The 22,699-nt window shown below is 42.0% G+C and overlaps 1 protein-coding gene across 1 annotated transcript in view; it reads right to left on the reverse strand.

The window, feature by feature from the left end:
* The window catches only part of URB1 (URB1 ribosome biogenesis 1 homolog (S. cerevisiae)), a 76,760-nt gene that overhangs the window by 35,030 nt on the left and 19,031 nt on the right, over positions 1 to 22,699 (reverse strand). The window contains exons 12-24 of the mRNA XM_025191883.1: positions 22,474 to 22,647; positions 21,663 to 21,813; positions 20,630 to 20,752; positions 17,286 to 17,398; positions 15,247 to 15,366; positions 12,560 to 12,676; positions 11,878 to 12,016; positions 10,026 to 10,196; positions 7,940 to 8,136; positions 6,305 to 6,529; positions 5,549 to 5,728; positions 2,531 to 3,386; positions 911 to 1,112 (exon numbers count right to left, since the gene is read on the reverse strand). Coding sequence (XP_025047668.1) covers positions 911 to 1,112; positions 2,531 to 3,386; positions 5,549 to 5,728; positions 6,305 to 6,529; positions 7,940 to 8,136; positions 10,026 to 10,196; positions 11,878 to 12,016; positions 12,560 to 12,676; positions 15,247 to 15,366; positions 17,286 to 17,398; positions 20,630 to 20,752; positions 21,663 to 21,813; positions 22,474 to 22,647 — 2,768 coding nt within the window. The remainder of the gene's footprint in view (positions 1 to 910; positions 1,113 to 2,530; positions 3,387 to 5,548; positions 5,729 to 6,304; positions 6,530 to 7,939; positions 8,137 to 10,025; positions 10,197 to 11,877; positions 12,017 to 12,559; positions 12,677 to 15,246; positions 15,367 to 17,285; positions 17,399 to 20,629; positions 20,753 to 21,662; positions 21,814 to 22,473; positions 22,648 to 22,699) is intronic.

Genomic DNA, 22,699 nt, shown 5'->3' on the forward strand with positions numbered 1-22,699 from the left:
AATAAAGAGCAGCTTCTAAGCACCTGACAATTGTGCTTAAGGTTAGTCACCTCAAAAGTCGGCCAACCTTTCCATTTTATTCTCCCATGGACAGTGAAGACTAAAAGTCTACTATAAATACAGATCCCATTGGTCTAACACATAGGCTGAAAGTGTTAGTTCTTTGCCCAAAAACAGAGCTTGCAAAAGCACAATGGTCTGGAAAATATTTTTACCAGTCCTATCCAACTGGTTTCTTGAAGTTTAAGTCATTACAATATTTTTTTGTACACTTATTTTAATCGAGTACAATACTGTACCCTAGTACAACAGACTATTGAATGTGGAGTGCTAACTTCCACAAAGTTTTATTTAAACTTAATGCATATATCTGCGATGTAGTTCCCTCTCCCAGAAAGTTCCAAGAAGCTGTTGTAGACTTCCCATCTACTTCAAGTCTCTCCTCACTTCAGTGAAAACAAATGGAAAAAATGCGAGGCTTTGTATGCCTGATTTCTCTTTCTCTGTTCCTCCCCTCCCTTTGTCTTTTGCCCTCAATTTTGTCAAGTCACTTTACATATTCATGAAAAGAGGGATGCTTTATTTAAAGTCCTATGGAATGATTTCCCAACCCCGTTCACATGCATGTACCTGGAACAGTGGTTTTCAACCTTTTTTCATTTGCGGACCCCTTTGAAAACTTCGAACAGAGGTGTGGACCCTTCTCAACTGTAAGTATTCACCATGCTTTTGATCAATCACAGTCATCTTTCGTGGACTCCTTAGACATAGTCTGCAGACCACCAGGGGTCTGTGTACCCCAAGTTGAAAACCACTGTCTTAGAACAATGTTTTACATAACAAAATGGTAATTCCGTGTATTTAATACCAGTAAATTAAAATGCAAAGCCTGGCAGTAAGACCTGCCTACCTCTCATGATTTCCTGCTTTCTCAAGAGTTGTGGGTAGCTTGTCAATTAAATTACTTAGTGCTTCGATTTCTGAAGCTTGTATCAGCTTAGAAAACACTTGCAACTTCACTGTGGTTCTTGGTGATGCTTCCATATCTAGAACTACATTTGAGAGTTGTTTCCAAAAAGCTTCTCTCAAGACAGGCACAACAGATGAGGAAACTGTTGGAAGAAAGACAGCAAACACGCATGTTGTCATTGTCAGCTTTCTAGTAGTGCTTTGAGAACTCAAAACTACTTCACATGTTAAAGAGAATAAAATACTAGGGCCTTCTAATTCAGTAAAAGGAAGCATTATTCAACATGGTGCAGCAGCAACTCTAAAAAGCTTTTGAAATATATATCAGATGTCTACTAAATCAAACATTTCAAATTACCAGGTACACAAAAATACCTTATTTTCTTGTGTAGAACACACCCTGGAATAACACACACACCTTGTTTCTGACAGAACGAAGAAAAAAAATCTTCCCTTGTAGTAACTGAGTATCAGCAGCTAGGAAGTTGAGCCTGCTCACCCTTCTTGGATCTCACGCAGTTACTTTTGCTTTTGTTCAGCAGACGTTTAAAATGGCAGAACCTGCTGCTACTGTATTTCCTCACTTATAGTGAGCATTCCATTTCTTACATACAGAAATAGCATTAACAAAGCAAACATGATGATGAAATGGCATGACTCTATACAAAAATGTTGCCATGCCCTATAGGTGATCATAGAAAAAGAGAGCCATAGGGGAACTTAGGAGGTCATCTAGTCTAAGCCCCTGCATAGGCTAGATCATCTCACCCAACTAAGTATTTGTCTATCCTGAACTTAAACATTTCCAATGATAGAGATTCTGTAGCCAGTCTAAGTAAGCTGTCCCAGTGCTTAATCACCTTCATAGGTAGAAAGTTCTTAATGTGCAACCTAAATCTCTGTTGTCATTTAAGCCAATTAATTACACAGGATGAGATCTGAGTATGTCTCTTAACTGTGACCAGGGTGGGATCTGCTCTTGTTGATCAGTGCTTTATTTGCTCTGCATGAGTTCAGACACACCAATCAAACCTCTGGATTCAATGGCAGCAGTGCAGTGAAAAGCCACCTGCTGCTTCAGTGCAGGAACCTGGGCACAGCAATTATAATGGTCAAACAATACCTGGTCCATGAACTTTATATTAATACACCCTCAAAGTCATGACAGTCTGGCAAAGGCTGCTTATTGTCAAATTATTTTATAGTTGTGTTTACATGACAGGCAAAACATAGTAGTAGAATTCACATTAGATAGCAATTTTTACAAGTGCTGACCTATACTCAGAGGTAAGGAAGATTTTATTACTGTTTCAATTGCAGCCTTCCAACAATTAAAGAGGACTGCTTTTAGCAGCAAGGATTCAGAAAGTACTGAATTTTTAAAATGTCACCAGCCCTCAAGTGAAACAGCACCTGCTGAGATCATTAGCCCAATACGGTTTTCCTGCCACTGATCATTACAATGCACAGAATAGATCAATCATTTTCATGGGAAGTACTATGGCAAAAATCCCCTAGAAAAAATATTTAACTATTAATACTGGTCAGTTGCTAATCCTACCTCTTGACAGCCGTGTAAAGTTGCACTGCTCCTTACACTGTAAATAGACATTAATGAGCGGAAGAAAGATATCCATATTTTTCCTCAGGAACTTTGCAGTTGCACAATTCAGACACCACAGCTCAAACTGCAGCAGATGAGTGTGACAGTGTTTGATCAACAAAGCCACAATGGCAAGAGAAGTTTCAGTCACATGGTTCAGGCAATAAATCGATACATCTACCCCAACGGCTCCTGCCAAGAGAGGCTCTCTTTGCAGAGCTTGTAGGAGAACTTTCCCTAGCTCTTCATTGGCTGACGCTGGCAGCAGGGTCCCCATTCCCTTAATATGCTCTGTGGATAACAGCAGCTCTTCTTTTAGGGGTTGTCTTTTGTAGCCTTCTGTGAGGAGCTGCACAAGCATCTGACCATACAAGCTCAAACATTTCTTTTTCTTGGGAGAATTTTCAGGTGTCTGAGTGGTCAAGATCACTTCAGGGAGCTGAAGCATGGTTAGCACGACTTCTTTTAACTGAGCTGCATCCACGTACATGTGCAAATCCTGCAGAGCCTCCAACTGCCGTGACTTTTTTAAAGATGCCTTGTTTCTTTCTTTCCTCACAGCTTGCAACTCTGTCAAGATGCTTTTTACAATGGCTTCAAAATAGTTAGACAGCACATCAAGGCGTTTCATGTTTTGCAACATTGGGGCACTTGTTTTCAACAAATGAAGGATGCCATTATTTAGCTGAGCTGCCAGAAGTTTCACAGTCACAGGGTTCAAGCTGTGTTGGGGAAGAGCTTGCTGTTCTAAAGCCAGGAACCAGGTCTCCATGGTAGGATGTTTGAAGATCAATGTAAGTACCTCTTCTAGCACCTGCAAATGTACGCAGTTATAAAGACAGTACCAAATATGCAATTACAGTCTAGAGAAATCATTTGCTTGCTTCTCCTTTAATGCCCAGTTTTATGTAGTTGCTGGACATAATATAAGCCATTAGCTGGCCAAAAAACAACAAAAATTAAACAGATTACATATTTAATAAAGCAATTACATGTTTTCAGTGTTTATGGAAAGCCTTTACTCTGCGTAAAAAAACACTAGCCTCCTGGAGTAGAAGGAAATCACTTTCTTCATTTGTTCACTTATATCAGAGGTTCTCAACCCCTAGCCCACAGGCCAAACATGGCCCATGGAGACACTCCAACTAGCCCATGGGGCTCCTCACAAGTCGGGAAATTTGGTGGCAGGTGACCAGTGGCTACCAAATTCTCAAACCCCGTGCCCCATGCTGCTAGCTGGGGCTGAGCCACACCCCCTTCTTTCCCACCCCCTGCCTCACGGGACTGGTTTTAGGCCAAGCCATGTACCCTTTCCCCCTATGGGGCTGGGCTGGGCTGGGCCAAGTCATGTCCCCTCTCCCTGCCCGTCCCCCCCCACCCCCCCTACCCCGAGGGTCAGGTTGAGGCTAGCCCATGCCCCTCTCCACCCATGGGGTTCAGTTGGGGCCAGGCCTTACCCCCTCCCTCTGTGCAGCCAGGTTGGGGTCAAGCTGCTCCCTAACTCCCTCAGCACAAACAGGATGGTGCCCATCATGGCTGTACCAGGTTTGGAACTGGGACTACCAGCTGGATCAGGCACTGCCCATTTGGCTTACTAGGGAAAAAGGTTGAGCACCACTGACTTATACAAATGCAACCAAACCTTGAAAAATTTGAGAGAATTTTACCAGGCATCTCTAAGACTAACAGTGTTAAGGCAGAATTATTCATGTCAGACGGAAGACACAACTGCACTTATTTACACTTATAACTTTACTCTACATATTTCCAGACAATAAGTCCAGTATATCCTAGGGTGTATCAACTGAAAAATGGTGCATTTTAAAACTCTGCGAGCGCAAGAGTCAGATAAAACTAATATTCTAGGCAAAATCCATACCTCCCAAACACATAATTTGGACAACCAAGTTTTTCTCAGCAACTGGGGAAATACGATTCACCCTTCCAATATACAGGCAGGCTGTGGACTTGGGGCATGACTGTGCTGAAGACTGCAGGGCAGCGTGGAGAGACCCAAAAGAGCTTTAAATGAGTGAGTTTGGAACCAGAAGTAATGTAGCTATGCCAGACTAATTTACTCTGCTTCTCTGCACCTTCTACCAGACACCCTCCTAAAAGGAGTTTCTGGTATCTTGAAAGTACAAGAAAGGGGTGGAGACTGTTTTCAGGAATGAAGATCTGAAGAAAATTCTCTTGCATGCTCTATCAAGACAGTGCCCCTTTGGTATAGATACAGAGGCTTAACTAGCATGCACAAAGCTCTGGGCTGCTGTAGCTAGACTATGTTCTGGTACCAAAGCTTGCCCGTTTACATCTAGGTTGGGTATCTCTGCATTGCACTAGTCTGCAATTCCCTTACAGTGCAGCCCTTCCAGGGCCACTATTCCAGCCCTGGGCCAGAAGATTGGAGGCTGCTGCCTGGGCACACCTCATATGCAATAACCTAGACAGCTTTTGGATGTGTGTACTTATGGATCCAAAGGTCCTACCGCCACACCCCTCTGCATTGACATGTCTGTCTCAGATGTACTGATCCCTGTGTGGTACAGGCCACACAAAACTCCCTCCCCATGCGGTGACCTACCTTCCAACACCCTCCAGAAAAAAAATCCAGCAATGCTGCTACAGTGTAAGGATCTTGCACAGGCCTTCAAAAGGTGAGTGGCAAGACTTAATATTAGACTTAATACTTAAATACCAGAGACCTTCATGTTTCTTCTCAAAGGGCAGCATCAACAGAAACCCATTTCTTCCTATGTTCTCTATCACTTTGTGCTCCGTGTTGACTGTGTATTTCAATAATCAGTAATAACAATAATGAGTCAATGTAATCTATGCCTAAAAACTATGTCCCTTAATGTATATTGTTTGCCTTGTTAAACAGTTCAGCAAAACTGATGTGAGATTTCCTGGTGGACATCTTAACTGAGGTAGGTACTTCATTCTCTATATAGGAACATGATGAGTGATTTCTACCTTGTCATCTGCAGACTCTACCACAACCACATCTTCCATATCCATAAAGAGATCTGACTCAGTTTGGGACCCTTCTTGATTCTGTTGATTACACTGCTCCACCTGGTCACAGCACCACAGTAGACTGCCTAGAAGGTCTACGTAGAGACCGAGAAGAAGAGGACCAGAACTCCTACCGAACTGTAAGAAGAGCAAATACATTGAAAAATGAGAGGAGAAGGAGGAACTTGGAAGAAAACAGCACTGACTATAAATGAAGAGCCTCTTGACCTATTAAACTTTTTGGGGGCAGAGACCATGCATAACTCCTCCTCCAAGGGCAGCCTGATCCTAGGAATGGCCTGTGGGAGCTTACCAAGTATTTAGATTTTTAAGAAAGAGGCAAGGATCTCTGAGGATGATATGTTTCACAGGATTTTTAAAAACATAGGGAGCATCGGATCATCTAGTCTAACTTTCATAATGAGACAAGCCAAAGAATTTCATCAAGGCTGAATGTACTTCTTTCAGAAAAGTAGCTGTTCTTCCTACCAGTCCTCAAGAGGGGGAATAGAAGTGGCAAATCTCTTGAGGTATACGGGGTGGGGGGGAAGTCTGTTGCAAAGTCAGCCAGCCACTTCAGCAACAAGAGACACACTCAACAGTTCTACAGCTGATCCACGGCTTCAATGTTGACTGCATGTGCCAAACAGCACTCCAAAGACATATAAGTTTACTGTATTTAAAGAACCAAAGATAACAGACCATGTTCCTTACACTGCCAAAGTTCTCCACTGTAGACTTTAGGTACAGCAGCACATGTTTGACTTCTAGCAAAAGCTGTGGACCGTGGAGCTGGGATGCCATGTCTCTCAGCTCTGTCTGAACACTGTCTTCTAAGAGGAGGGCATCACCTCTCTCATAAGCGTGCTTTAGCAGGGAGGCAAACGAAGAACCTGGCTGCAGGACAGGCTCCCTGCACACATCCTTGGATTCTTTAAACTTTTTAAAACAGAAGCAACACAAAACATTAAGGTGAGGAACATCAAAATATTCATTTCAAAGGGAAGGTAATTTACAATGGCATTAAGGAAGAGTGCATTCATGTAGAAAACCCAGCAGTAGGTCATGCTATCTGGGCCCAATCCTACTCTGACACCCCACATCTCTGCCTTCCTGTTGTAGAGTCCTTTTCAGAGAACCTTGTGTCAACAGCTGGCAAAAAGATCAACACTGCAGCTCCTACAAGGGATGGCCTGTGCTTCTTACCCACTCATACCCAGCCCTGCAAAACTTTACCTCCTCATATCAGTTTCTCCAGCTGAGAGGAGGGGGAACACCATTTATGATCCTCTTCACCTTGGCCTTGTGGGGACACTTCTCATCCACCTGCTTCTTCACTTGGGAAAGGGGTATACACACCCACTACTGCCCACTCAAATTTCCTTTACATTTTAAAAGTGAATAATAAAACTTACTTCAAAAGTACAAAACACATGCTTTTAGCAGGATCCCAGCACTCCTGACTAGCACTACATAGCTATGAGGACTGCAGACTCTCTCCTCTCACCAGAGGCTTTTGCCTGTGCTTAAACAGCTCTGCCTACATAACTTCTGTAGGCAACCAACAGCTGCCACCACCAGAGCACATTCTGGTTCTGAAGATTGTTCTGCAAGCTTTGCATAGCTCTACCATGTGCACAGTGCATGCTAGGAATTCACCAGCTGCAAATGGACCCACTAAAGCTGGAAGAAGGCATGTGCAGATAGCAGCAGAAGCTTTCTTTCAGTTGGAGAGGCAACATAGCTCTGCCAGGAAAAAGAACGGTTTCTGCTGCCAATCCTGCTGCAATCAAGAAGTGATGAGCAACAGGGCAATTTATCCTGTTTATCAGCAGTGCTGAGCTCCATGGTTCTATATCCTTCTGGTATCCAAGCTAGCTTGTTTAAAACTAGTTCATGTATTTAATATTATATTGCACTAAGGGCAGACAAACATTCAGGTTCAGAAGACAGAGGCAAGAGAGAGAAATCGGGAAGTATTTTACCATTGAAATAAAAAACTCTCTACAATACACGGGGCCTTTCAGTAATGCTAGTGAAAAGATGTTCAGGTGTGCAGTGGCAGAAGATTAAGGCATCTCACAGTGCCTTCCGAGTTGTGAGTTTGAGCCCAGCTCAGGACATACTGAATGGGGCCTCCAGTTCACTCAGCTGCAAATGGGAACTTGTCTATTCAGGCTGGGTTGGCCAGAAGTAGGGGGAAGGGGCTAGGCATCTATACACAATAGCCACATTCCCTTGTGTACTGCTTTCTACAGAAACTACAATGACTTAACCACACCAACTCAACAGGCCACCAGACTTGGGAGGACCGTTGACCTTGACTAGATGATTCTGTGCATGCCTTACCAAGGTTTCTTTAGCTTGCTGTGGTATCCAAAGATTATAGTACTGATTAAACTGACAGAGCTGAGGATACTGAGATGTATACGGTGGCTGGAGCTCTTTATCAAAGAGCTGAAACATCAGACAAAGGGCCAAGGGATCTCTCTGCGAATGGAGGAGGTCAGTGAAAACAGCAACAAGATACTCCAGTATACTCTCTCCTACAAAACAAAAACGTAGGTTTAGGAGGCAGGTTCATTCCAGCAAATACCATATTTACTTGAATCCAAGATGTATTTTCCCCATTCAACATGAGGGGAAAAAAGCCTCATCTTGGATCAAATACTGGCTCAAGTCAGGCGGCAGCTGCAGCTCTGGCTCCAGGCCAATCTGTCACTCACACTAATGCCAACCCGGCTGGGGGAACTTGTGCAGCAGGGGAGAGGTGCACAGCAGGCGGTGGGGGTGGTGCTGGGTTACACGGTCTCCCCTGTGCTCTCCCTGCTGCCACACACTTCCCCTGCCATATGAAGTACCCCAGACCAGCTAGGCAGCAGCTGCAGTGACAGCTCCAGCTCACGGCAACAGGAGGAAGTGCAGGGCAGACTGTGGAGCTGCCACTGCTGCTGCTACCTGGCTGGGATGGGGCTGGAGCCACTGCACAGGGTATGCAGCAGCTGGAGAGTAGGTAGGGGGGACAGCAGGCAGTGGGAAGGGGTACACAGGGGGCCAGGGGTCTAGCCACCTGCTTCTAGCTCACATTGCCCTATCTCCCACTCCCCTCCACCCACACCACCAAAATAGACTAAACTAAGATTGATTTGTATTTATATTGACTGGCTATGGGCTCCAGCACAGCTGCTTGTGGAATGAGACAACCTGTATGGAGGACAGCATTTAAGGGCAGTAAGCAGATCAGAGGAGTCATATATAGACCTTGCCCCACAAATTGTAAAAGCCCCAGTCTGGATGCTACTCAAAGGTTTCTCTTGTGCAGTATGTACTTGAAGAGATGCAAATTTATAAGTTGGCAGCAGGAACAACGTCCAGATTTATGCAAAACAACTGTGCCCTATAGCTCCTTATTCTGGCTACTTCTTTTTTCAAGTATGTGGCAAGGCATCTCTAACACTTCTTTCTGAAGTTTCAACAAACAAAAGAATCTCTCTATACTGGCTGGAGTTCTGTCTTAAAGTTATACCCAGAGCAACTCTACTGCACTCAAGTGTAAACAGAGGTTGGCCCACTTTGTCATTTGTGCTCCAAGTAACCTCAAAAAGATAACACAATGGAGGTCAAGGATTCAAGTCAACACTTTCTTTGGGAAATGTGTTTGAGAGGTAAAACCAACATTTGGTTCCTTCAGGGCCTACTCACTGGCTTCAGCAGGCAGATAACACCCTATTCATTAAACCAGTCATGTAAGCCATCCTGCTCTATTTCATATAAGACTGTGAAAGCAGAAAGATAACACCCTATTCATTAAACCAGTCATGTAAGCCATCCTGCTCTATTTCATATAAGACTGTGAAAGAGAAACAAGGGCTAAAATAGTTATTCTGAAAGAATCTGGGGGCTTCACAAAGCCCAGGCTCTCTCTATTGAGGCAGTGGGTCTCTACATTGGTACTCAAGCCTTTGCTAGCAGAGCTATGCTTATACAGGCTCCCTCTTTGGCTCTGCGACATCTCTCCCCATCCAGAGCTCAGGGTCTCATAACATCAAGAAAAATAGTGGGCTCCTGAATTCTGAAAAAAGCTAATTTAGTTTTTCCACGGAGTTTCCCCACAGCTGGAGGGACAATGCCACAAGTAGCAGTCATTGCTAACTTATTGATCACTTTACTCCAATTCTGAACCCATACAGCACTCTGGAGGGGTTTCCCTAAGGTGCAGAAAGAGCACAGAGGTACCTTCACTCACTTCAGCATTTTGATCTGTGCTCCTTCCACTTGCAGAAGTAGATGGTACAACATGGTTCACTGATTTTAATATACAAGGCCCTGAGATAAGAATGACAAACTGCATAGGAATGACAAAACTTTCCCCTTCCGTGTACACTGTGAATCTCTCAGCTACTCAAGGGAACTTAAATATAAACACAATTGGTACCCATTTCATTTTCAGCCTGAAGCAGTAACTTGTTCCTGACTTCTAACGCAGCAGGGACAACAGCACTGAATGGAAACGTGTGTAGTATCATGTCTTCATTCAAAGCAAATCCAATTTCTTCATCCAAGCCATCACTGCCTTCCACAAGGACATCAACCATATCCAAGACATCTATTAACGAAGGGAAAACATAAGTAGTTTAAATAGAAACATCAGTTTAAAACTAGAAATAAGAAAATATTGGACAGGCAGGGCAGTTTGAGGAGAAAACAAAGGGAACATCAAATATCCATGCTATATGAAAGGGAAAGGGAACGGTTTAATACAGGTTTGGGGCACAACAATCCCGGAAACACAAGGGTATTTCTGAATATATATCAACAATACAAATCAGAATCAATACAAATCAGAAAAAAGATGAGAATCAAGGATGAGTGTCTCCTAAACGTAATAGTACAATAAGCAGCCCTCAGCATGTACACAGTGGTGTGAAGCTTTCAAATATGTTGCCAAATTAAGTGTGGAGAAAGGGGAAGTGGTACCAGCTACAGAGATGAAGGTATGATTACACCAGAATTTATGGACTCCGAGCACCTTTGGAGGTGAAAGGGGAAGATGAACCAATGCAAGCAGATGCCGCATCCTTTAAAAACAATACAACACCCCAAGCATTCCAGAGCCCCAAGTTCCCAAAGGGGAATCAAGAACCCAGACCTTCAGGTTCACACAACCAGATCCTGGTCCTGCTAAGACAAAAATGAGAATTTTGAAATTTTCTTGGGATTAGAACCTCTCCCGAGGAGCAGAAGCACCCAGGCTACAGCTGCCCTCCCAGTATGTACACAGAAGCGGCAAAGGATCATTGTGCCATACCAGCCTCTAGCTTATTAGTGCAAAGGGAGTCAGGTCTGGCCCTGCAGTTTAAGAAGGGGCACAGCTGTAAATGGGTTTCACTTTGATCAAAAAACGAGACTGCAGGCCAGGGAAAGAAGATTTAAAACTTCAGATAAAATATAATTTTCAAACTCTACAGCTGTGTCAGAAAATACATTCTGGTTTGGGCAGCCAATTTGCTGATTTAGACTCTACATATAGGGATGAATACAGGCAGTCCTTGGACTTACGAAACACTTGGTTCCTGAAAACCGTGTCTTAAGTCGAAAGGTCGTAACTCGGAACCAATTTTCTCATAAGAAACAATGTTGTAAATGGGGGATTGGTTCTTGACCCAAGGCCCAATACCCTATTTTCACCAAAAATACTCCTGAATTTTGTATTCAATCAATTATAGATGAGTAATATAGCTACATTAATGTACTCAGATTGTAAATAGCAATCCTATTGATTTGGAAGGACTTCTTTGAGGTGACTTTGCTGGACTTTTTGAAAGGCTCTTGGTTGGACTTTTTGAAGGGTTCTTGGCTGGAGTCTTCTCAGGAGTCTTGGCTGCAGGTTTTTCTGGAGTCTTGTCTGCTTTCTTAAATAAAGTGTCCAAGAAAGTTTGGACAGATGTTCTCCAAGAAGATGAGCGATGCAGTGAACTTGTTCGCTGGCGTGGCATCGCATCAGATCAAGCGTTGTAAATCGAAACTGACGTCAGAAAGTTGAAACTGGGTGTCAATTTATAAACGTTGTAAGTGCAAAACGTTGTACAAAACGTTGTGCAAAAACGTTGTAAGTCAAGGACTGCCTGTACAATTAGAAAGCCCAATCCTGAAGGTCTGTATGTGGGCAAGATTTCAATGGTTGCCGGTAGGAAGTCTGCCTGATTAAGGACTACAAAATTTGGTCCCAAGTCCAAAATATTTTTAATGTACATTAACATAAATACCTCCTTAGAATCATCACTTACCATCAATGTGGGAAATGGGTATGCTGACATTATCAGAGTCTTGCTTAAACAAGCTGACTTGGAGCATACCGGCTTCCTGGACAAGGTCTGCTGCTTTATCTGTGTATGGATAAGGATTTGTCACCAATTTCAGTAAAATCTGCAAACCAAGGTAAAAGGTAAAAGTCAGTCAGTCATAGTACCATAGAGGAGATGGCTCACTGAAATTCAGTGCATAAAATGCTGTAAGAGGAATGCCGATGGAAACAAAGGGAAATGTTGTAATATTTAGCATCTGGAAAAGGTAGGTAGGTAAGGTCATGGGCTTTCTGAAAGACCACATTTGACTAGATTTTGTTAATTTTTTCCCTAGGATTTTCAGTCTAAAAGGGTGAAGTGTCTAACACTTAGACTCTTCAGAAAATCTCAGTCCTTATTAGCAGTCTTCTCGCCTCATATCAACCAGGCCCTAGGAACATATCCTAATGCAATTCAGTTTTCCCCGAAACTTTTGAATACATTCTCTCCTCCTCCTCCTCCCCCTCAAAGACAACAGATGTGAGTTCTGAGAATGACAGTGATTCCTTACACAGAATTCATTCACAATTCTTTGAAAGGTTTTGCTCAACAGCAACAAAGCAATTAAGTTTCCATTAATGCTATTCTTGGCGTTGTTTATCTAACTTATTTAAACAGTCATTACCCTTTCCAAAAACTGAATCACTGCTTCCTTCTTGTCTTCTATTGTATTATCCAAATGTTCCAGCCAAAGTACAAGTTCCTTCCACGTGTATTCAAATACTCCACTGTCATACAAAACCTGTCCAGAGAAAATTATGTTAAAAATAAAAATAAACACTTTTTTCATAGCAGTTTTCATTTTTGTTCTTTGGAAGAAAGGAGAAGGAACAGTTTGTTCAAGGAAAACATCCTTGCATACTTAACTCCAGGGGCCCGATTCCCCTTCAGAGAAGGTCATGTCAGTCCATGCTAGTTGCAAAAGGGGGCCTCAAAGTGGAAGTAAGTATTTACAAGGATTTTAAGGTCCTTTGACACTTCCAGAGCTACAAAAGGTAACCTTGGGATAAGTAAAAATCAGACTCAGTCTATTCATGCTACCACTGTGCCAAGAACAGCCCTTTTCTCCTCCAAAACCTTCCCTAAAATACATACTAATTAGCACCAATCAAAGGCACGTCCAGTTTGTTCCCAAATCTCCCACATGCTGTGTTAAATCTATCCATTTCAGACCCCAGTCCTGCATTTCAGACCCCAGTCCCACACAGCTGATTAATCTTATGCACATAAATAATACTGGTGAACAAATGATTATTTATATATGCAAAGTTATTCACATTGAAAGTGACTGAAGTCCCAAAGCATTAGTAAGACCCAGGATTCATAGAACTGTCAAATCTACAACCTGTTCCCAATCTCATGCCAATAAATTGTGCAGAGAAAAGCTTTATCTCTATCAAAAAAAACCCAAAAACAGAAAAGTTAAAACAGTGTTAAGTAAAATCAAAACCATACTGTTTATGCAACAGGTGGGCAAGAAACAAAGAAATAAAATAAAAATAACTAAGGGGGGGGCGGGAAGACGACAAAATCATGTAAAAACTCAAACTGTTTAAGGAGCTACGGCTTTTAGAAAACTATATTGAAATATACTCTTTTCCATGACTTCATAGTTCACTCCAAGCAAGACCCCAGCAGACATAAAAAGAAAAGTATCTGCTTCCATGAATCTGACATAACAATTCATCAAAAAACATGATTCACTTTTAAATAATTAGCTCTCTTTGCCAAATTCTAATAGGGATATACTTGTAGCCCTCATGAAAACAGACTGGTACAGAATGTAAAGTTTGAAAACAAGTCTTCAAAATATACTTTATGTTGGAAAAATAAGCAAAAACACAATTATTAACAAGCTGGACTTCATTAGAAGTCTACTATCCTGACTTTGCTGCTAATGTCTCCACCTCAGTGAAAATGGAACAGACTGAAAGGAAGAAGAAACAGGAATCTGTCAAGCAGACCGAATCTCTGCTCCACAGTGGAATCAAGATATACTGGAAAAACACACTCTTGCAATTTAAACATGCTTTTTTACCACAAACACAAGAGGAGTGCCCCTGCCACTACCAAGGGCTGAAAATTTCAAATGTGGAGCTTGGTGAAAGAATGTTCAGGTTCACTGTCTTCAAGCCTTCATAACATTTTATACTGAATCCCACTGACCTGGGCTTTACCACTGATCCAGAAGCCCACTGAACTTAGTATAAGGACTACCATTGTATTCAACAGGTGCTGCTGGACCATGCCTTAAGTGCTTTGGAAATTCATCCGCAATCTGGCACTCTCTTCCTGACAATGGCATCCAATAGCAAGACCACAATGATGTTACTTACTTGTAGAAAGGGAAATATACTTGCAGGCAAGATCACCAGCATCTCACTAGCTGGTGTGACCTATATGTAAAACAAGCTCATGAGGCAATTTCCCTGGTAAAAGCAATTGCATTTTGGAAGCTGGAAACATGCAACTGGACCCAATAACAGCAATCGCGTGACAGATTTAGGTGTTTTTTTTAATCCACATAATTTTGGTTTCAAAACCATATTACAACTGGACCTTTGCAGACAAATGCCTCTGCCTGTTATATTACAGAGCTCTGCACAGATATAGCAATCCACCCACATCATCAACCTGATTGCAGAGATCAGGGCTTAGGATAGAATTTGTAAATTTAGGCTTCTAAATGAAACTAAAAGTGGCCTAATTTCCACAAGGACCAGTTTCCTGCAGGAGGATCTGTGCTTGTGCTCAGCAATCCTGAGAATCAGACCTCTTCCATTAAGGCAGTTAAAAGTAGATTTAAAAAGTACAAAATCCACATCATTTCCCAGATAAAATTATGGCCAGTGGGAATATTTCATATGAGCAGAGCAGGCTGGTTGTGAATGCTGCTTCAGAAAGGAAGGGAGCAAAAAGTACAAGGCAAATTGAATTAGAGACTCTAAAAAGTAACAAATAATAATTTTAACTGATCAATGTGAATAGGCTAGTGAAGGGGCAAACTATGTCAATTTGTTATCATTCATCTAATATATCTTCCTACGGTATTCAAGACCCAAAGCATGAGTCCAGTGAAGGAGATGGGTAAAATATTGAAAATAAGTTCTCTCATGAATATGTCAATGAATTTATTCAGCATAATTTATTTTCAAAGATTATCGTATAACTCATTTTGTTCACAAGAACGATAATAGAAAGTGGAAGTAAAACCACTGCCAGCCACCCAGACTCTTTCCAATGCATTCAGAAAAAGATTAGATGAGCTGAGATTTTAAAACCCTGGTATTTCAGACCAATGAAGAAGCTTACCTTGATGATTAATTTTTTCATTGATATTTTCAGTTGTGAATGATTACTTGTTACAAACATTTTCATCAGTAAATAGAACACCGATCTTTCACCACACACTTTCTCTGCTTCCCAGACATCCTAAAAAGAACAACAGGTTCAAATCATCCTTGTGTGATAACACTAGAGAGAAATTAATTACACTGAATTATTAGGATAGCAAAAACTGTTTTGCAGATCTGCCCAGAAATACTAAGACTGATGGGGATTAGGGTGATTTGCACCTACTTTGTGTTTCCTGGGAAAGCAAGATAAGAATAATAACCTCCAAAGAGTGGAAGAGGTATGCATTATAGCAATGCCAAATAATAGAAAGTTCTAAGATAAAGTGGGCTCTCTCACCCCACATTTTAACTTACACTCACACTACTCTCCCTCCGAATATTGACTTCATACTACTAGTGCTGATCTCAATGGGAGATATGTCCAGCTATACAAGGGCTGAAGTTACTTGCTTAGGAATACAAAACTGGTGCAAGCCATCCACTGAATGTCAGATAACTCTAAACTACACTACTGCACTGCTTATCCCATTTTTGGATTTTTATTTTTTTTTTTTTTTAACAACAGCAAATGTATTAAACAAATGTATTACGTCATTGCTAAATCTGCCTTCACTCTTCTCCCTTGAGGCTTGAAAACACTAGAATTTTCAAAAAATGAAAAATTAATAAATAAATCCACAGAGCTGGTGAAACAGGCTAACAGTACAAATTCTGCCAGCTTCAAAGATCTTCCCTGCTTCCTTTTAATTCCTTCCTCTGTCCTTTAGGTTAGTCTGAATGTGAAAGAGAACGTACTATTGTGGAAAGTCCCCAACTAAGGTAGCCGTTAAATTTTTTTGCCCCCCACACCAGGTCTCACAAGGTAGGCCAGGTGAAGGAGGTTCTTACCAGTTCTGTTCCTATATGGGCCTATGGTAAAGGAGAAGAGAAGGGAATCTTATGCAAGCCTTCAGTTGCTGTGGGATACACTAAGGGTAACAAATAGATAAAGTCTTCCCCAGTCGGTGGTTAGAAGAACCACCATTAGCTCATTTTCTTGGTTCAAAGCCTCAGACTAAGCAAACAAGTTAGTGCATAGTGATCTAGGTTGCAAACTTTCAGTGCAGTTACTCCACGTTACCTGCTTGTGTGCATTCTCCTACCCACAGTACATGTGGGTTAATGTGCTTCTCAATGAAAGCAGAGTTCGGGTGTGCACATAGACAAGTGGAGAATTTTCCTCCCCCAGGGCACATCTATACATGCCATTAAGGCAAAGAAATACATTCTGGTGCATATCGCACCATAGTTTATTGCTCCCAGGTGCCAAGTTTACACGTGGGCCTGGGACCACAGCACACCGAGCCGGGGCGGAATAGCCCCAGCTGGCAAAGGATCTAGGGGTGGAGGGGGAGCCTGCCAGCCAGGGGCTGCTCCGACACAGCTCAACATACTGCAGAGGAGCTGGCTGGGGCACAAGGATGCTCCAGTGTGGGGCTAGCTGGCAGGCAGCCTCTGCACTGAAGCATCCTCTTCCCCAGCTAGCCACGTCAGCATCTACACATGCAGTGCTGCGGAGTAAAAAACTCCGAAGCAGAACAGTACTTGTATGTACAAAAACTACTCAGGTGCAAAGTTAATTAGTTTCCTGCAACCTAATAGGGCCGCATGTGTAGATGCAAGGCATTTACTAGAGCTAATTAAATCAACTCTGCAGTACACATCTCATGTAGACATGCCCCTAGCATACCCAGCAGGTTCTTACTCTTGTCTTGGGACGTGCAGGCTTCCCAATCACTCCCAGAACAGGGTAAAGTTTCTATTCCAAAAGACAACATCTTTTGGTTGTGATTCTTCTTAGCTGTTGTTAAGACAATGATCCTTACTGGCAGTGAAGAGGGGGTTTTGCTAAAATTAAAAGGACTGGATCTACTGCAAAGATGTGCAGCCTCAAACACAAAGACAGGAGGGAAACTGGCAAAAGAAAAATGATAAAGACATCTTTCACTCTCCTACCTGTACTTTAAACCAGGCAAATTTGTTTGCAGGCAGTTCCAGGGCCACTTTCAGTATGTGGTGCTGTAGAACAGGAGGAATCTCCTCTCGGAGCCCTTTTTCGGTGACAATACCTGGAGTTTGAAAATAAAGCAGTAATAACATTATTTGGTTATCTCTAGAGGAACTTCCATCAAAAACCTAGGACAGCACGGGCCAACCTTTTTGGCAGGTGTATCACAAGGTAATCCCTGCTTTCCCTGAGGGCCAATACAAACCCCTTCCCTGCCTACTCTCCTGCTTTGCTTAATGCCCCCTGCCCAGTCTATTACTCTGCTTCCCACACCCTGTCCTGTGCTCCATGCTGGATCTGTTGCTCTGCTTTCTGCTCCTATCTGTCACTGTGTTCCCATCTCCATCCCCAGTCTGCCACATGCCACGCACAGTTACTGTCCATGTCACTCATGGCATGTGCCCTGTGGGTTGGCCATGCCTGACCTAGTGTAAGGAGTGACCTAGAAACCACTACTCAGAGACGAAGCAAAAGGGAATGTTATGTGACCAATGCCCATCTGCAATGATAAGGAGGAGACAGTCTTAGATAAAGGAGGCTTGAAAACAAAAGCAGAATCAGAGTACTGGGTCAAAGAGCTCATTAAAATACTAAAAATCACGCCCCTAGGTGGGGAAAAAGTATGCTAATGAAACATACATGTATGTAAATGAGATACATGGCTAAAACACAGGTATAGAGACATGCTCAGTGAAGAACTCCTTGCGTCACTCCTTTATAACCAATTAGCAAACAAGGATGCTTATGAAGGTTCAAAAACTCCTGTATAAAAGATGCTTAGAAATAGTGATCTGTGTGCTTGTTATGTGAAATTATTCAGCTTGCACCTTTTATTGCTAGCAATAAATCTTCTCTATACTTTCACCCCTGGTATCTTTATTGGCCTTTGCATACCGGGCACGATCCCAGACTTGAGCTGGGGCTCAACACTAGGAGCATCAGAAATGTTAACCATTTAAGACCAAGTTAAAATTTTGTCAGGGTAAAAGGAGATCAAAAATTTCAAATAAACAGGGTTTTTTTCTTTCTTGATTTAGGTAGATCAAAGACAACAGGATAGCTAATGTCTGTAAGTATTATGAAATGCAAGATTTGCTAACGAGAACTAAAAGTAAGCATCATCCCCAAAGTCTCTTTTTATCACTGGTTTGCAATAACAACTATTTTTTATGTAAAGCAAAATATAGATTGAGGAGGGACATTTTATATTAATACACACCTATAATTCACAGAATTAGTCCTGTTGCCCCTGACTCCCTGAGTATATATATAGTTACAGTGTACTCTGTGCTATGGAACAGACTTTATATTTTATATCCACTCTGGTGTTTACTTTATAAATTACATTTCTTATTGGATTATCTCAGCATTTTCTTTTCCAGTAATATGTAATGTCTATACAGTACACTTTTATAGGAGATAGCACACTGAAAAAGCTATCACACCTAACAAAACGGAAGAGTTCCACCAATAGCAAGACTAAAGAATAAAACAGTACCAGCTGTTCAGCAGAGAAGGAGAGGAGGGAGGTTGGAAAAAAGAGATGTACTACATTTAGATAGCTTGTCTATGGTCTGAGGGGAAGATCTTTCAACACTGCTGAAGAGTGGAAAGTTTGTGACTAATTGACAAATGCACTTTGCTACCATTAATATTTATAATATCTTCTCTAGTCAAAAATGAATATCCGGGCTCTTTTTATTAGTCTTGTGACATTAGTTTTTATTCTCCACTACATTCTGTTTGTGTTATACAGTAACTAAACACATCACTGAAGATGAACTGTTCTATTGAGATGTGTGTCCCCCTTTTGTGTTTTCTGGGGGGAGTTGGGGGGAGGGGAGTCAATCCACTATGTTGCAAGAAATAATGAGATAAACGGGTTATATAACTGGAGGGTCACAGAATAAACAAACTAAGAGCAGTGGTTGTGACAAAAAAAGAAAAAAAAGTCCGTTTGTTTGAAGTTTTTGATTTCCTTTTGCCTTGACAAACTTTTAACTAATGTAGTTCTATAACTCTGCATCTTACTAAGGAACAGCACAAAATACAGCCAATTATTCTAGTTACATGTGGTACAGAAATTTTACACGCTTCTCTGGCCTCACTGAACAGAGATGCACCCTGGCCAACTTAATTAGGAGATAAACTTTGACACCACCATCTCCTGTTACTTCTAATAGTTCTCCTCTTATGGTATTCCATTAGAAGTAATGCCATGGGCAATTCCATTCTCTTCCCTTGTACTATAGACAGCATAATTTAAAATATATTTTTTTTAAATTGGCAGAAAGAAAAGCTACTTTAATTTGAGACTTTCGAGAAGATAAACCATGTTATTAAGAGATTTTTTTTTTAAAAACCCTTCCACGAATTCTTCTCTCCTGTTAAGACTGGTAATATAATTTTAGATATACAGAGTTTAAAAAAAAATGAGGCTGGGATTGTCAGAGTGGTCTAAGGGAGTTGTAGGCCCAAATTCTATCCACTGAGTCATATGGAGGTTAGACACTAATTCCCTCAGGAACATTTGAAAACTCAGGCTTCAGAACCCCCATGAATGCCAGATGACAGAGGGGCCCACACCCCCAGAAGGGCTGCGGGGCTGTGCCAGATTCCTCCCGAGGATGCAGGCCCCCGGATCTGCGCTGGATGATGAGGGGCTGCCAATGCCACTTGGGCCCCATGGAGCTCAGCCCAGTGGTGGGAGGTAGAGTGCAGCACCAGTTCTGCCCACCTCCCGCCACCAGGCTGAGCTCCAAGTGGTTCCGCAGCCTGGTGGCAGGAGGCAGGCAGAGCCAGCGCTGCGCTCCGTGGGGCTGGTGGAGCTGATCAGAGCGCAGCGAGCCGGCGCTATGTTCTGATTGGCTCCGCCAGCCCCACAGAGCGCAGCCCAGCAACAGAAGGCCGGGAAAACCAGGGCTGCACTCCCCACCGGGCTGAGCTACATGGGGCTGCAGAGCTGCTCAGAGCGCAGCCCTGGCCCCCTGCCTTCCACCACCAGGCTGCTTCCAAACTCGAAACGTTTCAAGTGCCCTCATTTCATTTTGAAGCTGTTTCGATGCTTTTTGTTTCATTTTGATTTCACTGTTTCGAGCTCAAAACGTGTCAAAGCAACTGAAACGAAACACTCGGTGAAATTTCACACAGCCCTACAAAAAGGTTAAGAACCACTGCTTTAGAGAATAGTTTTTTCCTTCATCTAAACAGAGAAGCAAACCTCCACTCCTGCTGGAGATTTGTCAGTGATTTCATTAGTCACTTGAAGACAATTTAAATACACTCAACATACCTTTCAGCAGTTTGCTGAAATCAAAGTTGCTCTGTGTTACGGTATGGGGAACAACCTTCTGATAAAGGCAGATGACCTGAAGTAACACAGCTTTCAGGAGTGTGGTTTCTGCATCATCTGAACCTGAGCCAAAACAAAGAACCAATATCAGTTTATTTTAGAACAAAGACCCATAATCAGTTTCTTTTTTTCAGACAAAGGAAGCTTGTAACCTATCACCTGCCTAACCCCAATTGTGAATTCTTACTTAGCATTTGGTATTTGGTATTTCCCCATCAGCTAGGCCAACTGTGGGCAATTATTTGGACTGGAGAGCCACTTAACGAGTTTTGGTGAGCTATTGAGGGCCACACACACACATGCGCACACACAAAAACACAAACTCTCTGCAGCCAAGTGAGGCTGGTGCCAAAGCAGCAGTAGGAGTGAGAGCATGAGCCCACACGGGGCTGCCCACCCTTTATGGTTGTAAAAAAACCCTTAAAACTAAGCTGAAACAGCAGCTCTTTAGATGTAAGCTGCCTCATTTTTTTTTCCAACTACTATTCAAGGAGACATAAATGATGATGCTAGAAATTCCAATATTGTTAACTACTTTCTAATTAAAATGTTAACTAATTGTTAACTAATTTCATGTACAAACAAAGATGCCATACAGTATCAGAAAGATTTACCCCAGGGATCCCCAGAGTATGGAGCACATCGCTTTGGGAAAGTGCAAAGCAATAGCTGTGGAAAGTGTGAAATGTACAAATGAAGACATATATGCTATTAACAACACAGTCAGCAGTGTGGCATGCAGCCGGTTTTCCTAACAGGTGATTCTGTTTAAAAAAGGTTTGCAAAATCCTCCTAAGACAGTGATCTGGGACAGATTTATATAATTGTTCTTTGCATACAGAGACAACATGCAAAGACAAAAATCTGGGCCCTACTGATTTCAGTGGCAAAACTCTCAATGAGTTCCCTGGGACCCGGATTTCACAGCTGTTTACATTCATATAGGATGTGATGTCTAAACATATTTTCCTACCATGTTGCTCATCAGTTTCTGCGATCTCGGTCATTTCCTCTGAGGTGGAGACAGTGTCTGCCCCTGCCTTTCCTTGTCCAACGTGATGTTCTTTCTCTTGCTTAAGTAGCGACTGCCAGACTGCCACTACACTAGTCATGTCTGGTAAAAGCTAAAAGGAAAAAAAACAACCCCACAATAAAATATCACAGCTCCTCTCTACCAGACAATGCTGAAAGTATTCTTAACCCACTGACAAAGAGAATCACTGTTCTGAAAAGGTTTTGTAATTGTTCATATTAAGCCTATTTAAATAAAAACTGAAATCAGCTGTTATTCTCAGCTCTGTAGAGCATAAACATATGAAAGAAAAAACTGCATAAAGAACCGATATGAGAAGTTACCAAGTGCTGAGTGTTTTGGCTTTGGCTTGGCTTTTTGTCTGCGTAGTAAAAAGAATGCATATTTTTAAATCAAGGAGCACTTTGTACAGAAAGTTACCTTAATTTAAATCAGGCTGAACTCCACTGTTTACAATTAACTTAAACTGTGATCAGAAAAACATTACAAAGCTGCTCTGAAATTTTAAGTTTCATTTCCAGCACACCAACTGCCAATTATATGAATCCTTCTCAGGACAAAATTTCATTAGCATTTACACTGACCAGTTTTATTAGATAATGTGCTCTACCACTGCACAGGTTATTAACTGTTCATAAATGTGCCTAAAAAATGCTTCAGAATTTTTATCTGCTTGGCTCCCAGGAAAGGTGATGTTGTCTGCTGCATAATGTGTCATCCTATCCCCTACCTATTTTATTTCACTTTGTACCTTGCTGAGGGCTTCTCTGTATAGCTGTACAAATTCCTGCATCGCTGACGGGGTGTAGATTTCTGACTTCTGCCAGGTGTCCTCATTCAAACAGTGCTCAATGTTTTTCAGAGCTCTTTTCAAAATAGTTGACATAAGGGACAAGACAGTGTGCTTCACTATTTTGTTGGGTAACTAAAAAGAAAGAGAAGTTAAATAAAAAGTTACAATAAAGTTACCACACTTC

Source organism: Alligator sinensis, unplaced genomic scaffold (genome assembly GCF_000455745.1).
Source record: "Alligator sinensis unplaced genomic scaffold, ASM45574v1 scaffold1207_1, whole genome shotgun sequence".
Classification (NCBI taxonomy): Eukaryota; Metazoa; Chordata; order Crocodylia; family Alligatoridae; genus Alligator; species Alligator sinensis.